This window comes from Antedon mediterranea, chromosome 5, assembly GCF_964355755.1.
Source record: "Antedon mediterranea chromosome 5, ecAntMedi1.1, whole genome shotgun sequence".
NCBI classification, from domain to species: domain Eukaryota; kingdom Metazoa; phylum Echinodermata; class Crinoidea; order Comatulida; family Antedonidae; genus Antedon; species Antedon mediterranea.
The window spans coordinates 1,827,621-1,834,458 of record NC_092674.1 but is presented as its reverse complement, the minus strand read 5'-3'; the positions used below and the strand labels follow the sequence as shown (position 1 = coordinate 1,834,458).

Genomic DNA, 6,838 nt, shown 5'->3' with positions numbered 1-6,838 from the left:
ATCTGAGAAGACTCGTTCTACCACCAGAACCATGGAGTGAGTGAGCCTCGAACCCCTGCCGATGTTATGGCTATGTAATTACGGTTCCACTGTCTTAACCGCTCGGCTCACAGTGAGTTAAAAGTTAAAAAAGAAATTATGGAATAAATGTTTGTGTCCTAACCACTTTTAACTTACTTGGTTTAAATATATACATCTTCATTGTCTCTTTTTAATTAGAGAAATGGTGAATATATTTGTACGTGTCTTAGTTTAGAAAGCAAACCGTCTTTTTACTATTATTATTATTATTATTATTATCACCGAAGCCATTATTTAGCCGTTTGCATCATCATATCATTATTATCACTTTTTCACTATAGCCGACCATGATTATGGATATTTAATATAGTCATCATCATTATTACCATAATCACCATCTATTATTATTATCATCGTCATTGTCGTCATCATCGGGTATCCTTATCACCAACGATTTTATGTGTTATCAATAGAAATAGCATTTATTTAAAAATAAATTGTAGAAATGTATTTTTATATGTATATTTAATTAGGTAACTTTTATTACTGACCTACAGCATTTTAAAAAAAATTGTTAAATGCTGTAAACAATTTTATTTATTCATTAATAAGTTAATTAACAGTAATAGTACCGGTAATGATTATACTGAATACTGAATTGCTTTATTTGTCCGTTATCAGCTGCATTTTTCCAATTTTCTGGTACGGCTAATCAGCAATTACTTGTATTCACTTTCCATGGTAACTGATTACGAAATTCTGAAATTAAACAAATAATATACATTAATAGGCCATGATTTAAAGACACCATTTTACGTTAGTTATTGCAGTTTTCAAGTAGTTTTACATATTTAAAATAGATCCCATTGGGAAATATCTTCACTCTATTCCAAATTGCCATAGTGTTATATTAAAATAACAAATAGTGTATTTTAAAAATAAAACACATGAAAATGAATGAATTATTGAATGTCTGGTTGGAAAATGATTAATCAGTAATTACAAAATTTGAAAACGCGTTTTGGATTGACCTACCTACAGCATGATGAATCGTGCAAGGTAATGTTGGACCCTACTATAATATTGCACCTTGCCATGGTGTTACCATTCACTAGTTCTACACCATTAAAGGTTAAACTTCCATCATCAACTCCGAAACTATTGAATGCCATTCTTTTAAGTTCTTCTACTAATGTTTCAGGAAATACGTTGAAGTGTCTCTGCATTCCATTAAATGTAACATGTATCTGAAATCTAACTTTAGATAAGCTACAATTAGTGAAAACGAATAAATAATAAATAATACGTAATACGCAATACGCAATACGCAATACGCAATACGCAATACGCAATACGCAATACGCAATACGCAATACGCAATACGTAATACGTAATACGCAATACGTAATACGTAATACGTAATACGTAATACGTAATACGTAATACGTAATACGTAATACGTAATACGTAATACGTAATACGTAATACGTAATACGTAATACGTAATACGTAATACGTAATACGTAATACGTAATACGTAATACGTAATACGTAATACGTAATACGTAATACGTAATACGTAATACGTAATACGTAATACGTAATACGTAATACGTAATACGTAATACGTAATACGTAATACGTAATACGTAATACGTAATACGTAATACGTAATACGTAATACGTTATACGTAATACATCAGCAAAATCATGAATAATAAATCATGAATAATAAATCATGAATAATAAATCATGAATCATGGATAATAATAAATCATGAATCATGGATAATAATAAATCATGAATCATGGATAATAATAAATCATTAATCGATAATAATAAATCATGAATCATGGATAATAATAAATCATTAATGATAATAATAAATCATGAATCATGGATAATAATTAATCATTAATGATAATAATAAATCATGAATCATGGATAATAATTAATCATTAATGATAATAATTAATCATTAATGATAATAATTAATCATTAATGATAATAATTAATCATTAATGATAATAATAAATCATGAATCATTAATCATTAATGATAATAATAAATCATGAATCATGAATCATTAATCATTAATGATAATAATAAATCATGAATCATTAATCATTAATCATTAATGATAATAATAAATCATGAATCATTAATCATGAATCATTAATCATTAATCATTAATGATAATAATAAATCATGAATCATAATAGATCATAAATAACAAATCATAATAAATCCTAAATCATAAATAGAAAAATAATAAATAATAAATAATAAATTGTTCCGACTCTGATGAACGATGTCTCTGCTGAATATACTTTATTTGAACATTTTTTGAAAGAAAGGATATTGATGGTGATGGTAGACCTACAAGTTATGTATCTTATTTTGATCACTTTAAACCAGTGTAGCCTAAAATGTAAAGGGGTTGCGTGTACTTACCGATTTATTTGGTTTGCACCTGGTTCAAACTGATTAGCCATATTTTACCTCGAGTAGTTTTTGGACTATATTTCCGTTTACCAAAAGATTATTTATTTTTCATAAATGATCTGGTTATACCCTTGGAATATTGATACATAGACGCGTAGTAATACAATGTATAATCTTAGTGTGATAATGCTGTGATTAGTGGAAGTAAGTGAATAATAGTATATCATAGGCCAGTTCAATAGGTAGAAATCGTGTTAATATACAAAAAATTAACTCTTCCCTATGGCCATGGACTAAAAGTACAGTACTTTTAATAAGTGCATATTTGAGAAAAAGCTCCAAGAATCTTAAATCATGATAATCAATAAGATCAATGTGTCATCGATGGCGATTCTTGTTTTCCGTATTATTGTCGACACTATGTTGTATCACCATCGTCATAATCATTATTGTCATCATTCTTTTTTCACTTATATTACCGTCATGATCATCACCTCATCCTGTCAACTTGTCAATATTATCATCATCATCACCTTATCATCACCTCTATGATTAAGTAGCTAGATATTAGGCCTACACCCATAAATAAAGAACAAAATCATGTATTTTTAATTCGAATATATATTTATTGAAATAATAATAATATCGATGAGTTTTAGAGCATTCTATATATTAGTTTAAATATTATAAATTAACTACATAATTGCCTTTAATATTCTACATTTATAATATTCACTAATTATTTTTAAAAAAAAACAGAACAATAGCTACATTTGAAATTGATATCTAAGATAACTATACAAAATAAAAGGAATATGAATTTCCTTTACAATATTAAAATTTAAAAATTTAAGGGCAACTATAAAGTTATTTATAAGTTATTAACTAAATATTTTATAATTACGTATTTATGGTTCACAAGGTAGAAATAACGAGTTTTAAGAATACTAAATACTTAATAATTACGCGATCTTAAAGTATATGATAAATAGAAAAATACAATAACTTAAAAAGAAATATCCTATATAAAGATGAGGACCCTACCCCAAGGAATGAAGAGTCAATTACCAAGTACCACGTACCAACAACAGTGAAAAAAAGTCAACATATATAATTAAACCCGTGTAACTTAACTTATTCTTAATTAAAAGAATGAAAGTAAGCACAGTATTAATACCATGGTAATATCGTATGTTTTACTTAATTAATATAAATATCACATAGGACCTATATATATATAACTAATTTAGCAAAAGAATTCTTAAAGTCCATCTTCAATGCGATAACAAAAACATTATCTCTTTTCTATGTCATAATTTGCAGTTTTTAATCATTACTGTTTTACTATCCTCCGTGTACTCGTAGAACTAAGTGAATTGTTGCTTGCATTCCCATTCGAATGCCGAGATATTCCATGGTGTCCCCGTCGTTTAACTGACTACCACCATACAATAGTCGTTGATTTCCTACGGCAACCCCAAATCTCCGGAATATCATATCTTTTAGTCCCATTACATCTGTATCAGGATATACGTCAAATGGTATAGCTTGACCTTGAAGATTGTTCACAAATATCTGAAAACTAAGTTCAACAATAGAAATTTACGAGTATGATTTTAGGCATTTTGGAATTGGGTGACGTTCAAATCTAGTATTTTGTTAGAGACACTAATCATAGAAGCTAAAAGTTATAAGTAATCTTTCCAGAACCATAATAATTTAGAAAGCAAAGGAACCGGTGACATTTTTCTTTTGCTTAATTATTGTCTTTAAAAAAAAAAAAAAATCTGTGTAATTATGATTAGTTTGTCTAGCTAACAAGTATTTATGTTTTTACTAGGCCTATGTAAACTTACCCATTTCTTCGGTTTGCACCAGGTTGATCCCTGAAAGCCATACTGTTAAAATATTTCTCTTTAACTATATATAGATTATGTTGTTCAGCAAGTGAATTGTACACACTAATGATAATTATTTTTCAAAAGGTCTTTTTATAGTATGGTATTGACGTACACAGAGTACGCGTAGTGATACGAAAACCCCCAAAATAAATAACGTGTCATAACGTAGACCAGTGAGGTAGATATAATTGCATTGCATAGATAACAATACTGTGTTTGCACTTTTATTCATTTGAGGAAAGACGATCAACAACATTATTTAAATAGATCAAGTGAAAATACATTTTCTCAGATATAAAAACAATTTTCCAGAAGAAAATGAAAATGTACAATAGTAAAAAATGACTACAGTATGATACAGTATGATACAGTATGATACAGTATGATACAGTATGATACACTGACCAAATTTGAAGACGACTCTCTCGAATTCCATGAAACAAAAATGAATTAATACAAAGACAATAAGTTAGATTTAGGGAGATTTAATACAATTAGTATTGGTACAAACAAAATGAATTCCATGAGCTCCTATACAACATTGTTTAAACAAATTATTTTTTGAACAAAATGAGAATTGTATTATGATATACTGAAAGTGTATTTATATATGATTAAACACAGTCCTTAATGTGTATTTATATTCTTTTAATGTGATATTAACAATAATGATAATCATAATAATTTATAGATGGTTTTCTTTGGTTTTAATTTAGAAGATGAATTGATACTTGCTAAGCAGGAATGTTGTTTTGTCTTTCAACTAAAATTTCAGTTTGTCTGTTCCTCGTGACTATAGTCCAGTCAATCTAGTGATATTTAGAGGTAAACCCACCACAAATTGCAATAGTAACGAAACATTGATTTTTTCATTCCAACTGTAGTTTAGAATGACATATTAAAAGTCACCGAAAATTGAAGCATTGGAACACACTATTTTTTACGTAATCTCAACAACTATATAGGGATTTTATTCCGTAAATATTTTTGGGGTAGGGGGTAACATTTATGCCCGTAACTTGTGGTTTTATAATCCAATCTCAATAATCTTGATATCAGTGTGTAGAATATATATTTCTTTCTAATATGCAATTTAAAAAAACAAAATACAACACTTATTTATATAACTAGAGGTTAAAAGGTTATTGACCTTTTACAAAAACTCATTTTTTTCCTTTAAAAAATGATTAACTGTTATATCGTATGCCATAATTGTGGATGCATTTAATCAAAATTGTGTTTTTTCTGTACTTATCGATATATAAAATAAGAAACATGATGTTAACTAGAAGAATTTTAAAAGTAATGATGTACTATTCTTATTGAAATTGATTCTTGATCAAATGTAATGTAAACAATTTTTGGGTAGGGGTAGCGTTTATGCCTATAATCCATTGTTTTATAATCATATCTAAATAGCTTTAGTACCAATGTGTAGAGTATATATATCCTACTAATATACATTAAAAAAACAATTAATACAACAGTTATACTTAACTAGAGGTCAAAAGGTCATTGACCTTTTACAAAAACTCAAATTTTTCCTAACAAAATGTCTTATTCCGTAATTGCCGTTGCATTTGATGAAACTTGTGTTTTTTCTGTACCTATCGTCATATGAAATAGGAAAAATGATGTTAAGTATTTTGAATTAATTATGTACTCAAATAAAAATAATAATCCTATAATAATGATAAATTGTTATCAACAACAGGTAGTGTAGTAGTAGGTAACATTTATGCCTGCCAATAACATCTAAATAACTACAAATGTGTATAATATGTATTTCTTACTCTAAAAACTAATTGATACAACAGTTGTTCTGTAACTATAGAGGTCAGTGACCTTTTACGAAAACTCAAATTTTCTTTAAATAGGGTAAAACTAAATTATGTTTATGTATATTTTGCAAGTATTTGGTGCAAATAATGTTTTTCCTGTACCTATTGTATCGTTATGAAATAGGAAAAATGATGCTAGCTAGAAGAATATTGAAATTCATTAGCGGTATGTACTATTGTTGATTAATTAATGAGTCTTGATAATTTGGAATCAACTCATGATTTAACTATAGATAGATTTTTGATGATTTTAGTATCAATGAATGTACGTAATGACAAGTATTGGATCGCCCCAGGGTTGCGTCCTCTCTCATCTCCTGTATATTATATACACGGATGACTGTCGCAGCAAACAGGACAATAGTCATCTTGTCAAATTTGCTGACGACACTGTCTTGCTGTCTCTCCTTAAAAATTCACAGGACGGTCATGGTCCCGCATTAGAAGGTTTTATCTAATTTTATGGAAACTCCTACTTGGAACTCAATGTGACCAAAACCAAGGAGATGATTGTAGATTTTAGGAAGGAGAAATGACGCAGCCCTCTGGTATCCCTCATAAATGACGAACCAGTGATATTGTCCATTCCTAAATACCTAGGTACTATATTTTGAGGACAATCTCAGCTGG

At 28.3% G+C, this 6,838-nt stretch overlaps 1 protein-coding gene and 1 long non-coding RNA gene across 2 annotated transcripts; both read right to left on the bottom strand.

The window, feature by feature from the left end:
- Positions 1-479: 479 nt before the first annotated feature.
- LOC140050106 (uncharacterized) lies at positions 480-2,692 on the bottom strand. Its single transcript, XR_011845364.1, has 3 exons — positions 2,476-2,692; positions 1,057-1,275; positions 480-780 (listed from the first exon to the last, which is right to left on the bottom strand). It is a non-coding gene; the product is annotated as an uncharacterized lncRNA (long non-coding RNA).
- Positions 2,693-3,196: 504 nt separating this feature from the next.
- LOC140049280 (uncharacterized) lies at positions 3,197-4,440 on the bottom strand. Its single transcript, XM_072094124.1, has 2 exons — positions 4,323-4,440; positions 3,197-4,048 (listed from the first exon to the last, which is right to left on the bottom strand). The coding sequence occupies exons 1-2, from the start codon at positions 4,361-4,363 to the stop codon at positions 3,811-3,813; spliced, it is 279 nt and encodes a 92-aa protein (XP_071950225.1). The 5' UTR covers positions 4,364-4,440; the 3' UTR covers positions 3,197-3,810.
- Positions 4,441-6,838: the final 2,398 nt, after the last annotated feature.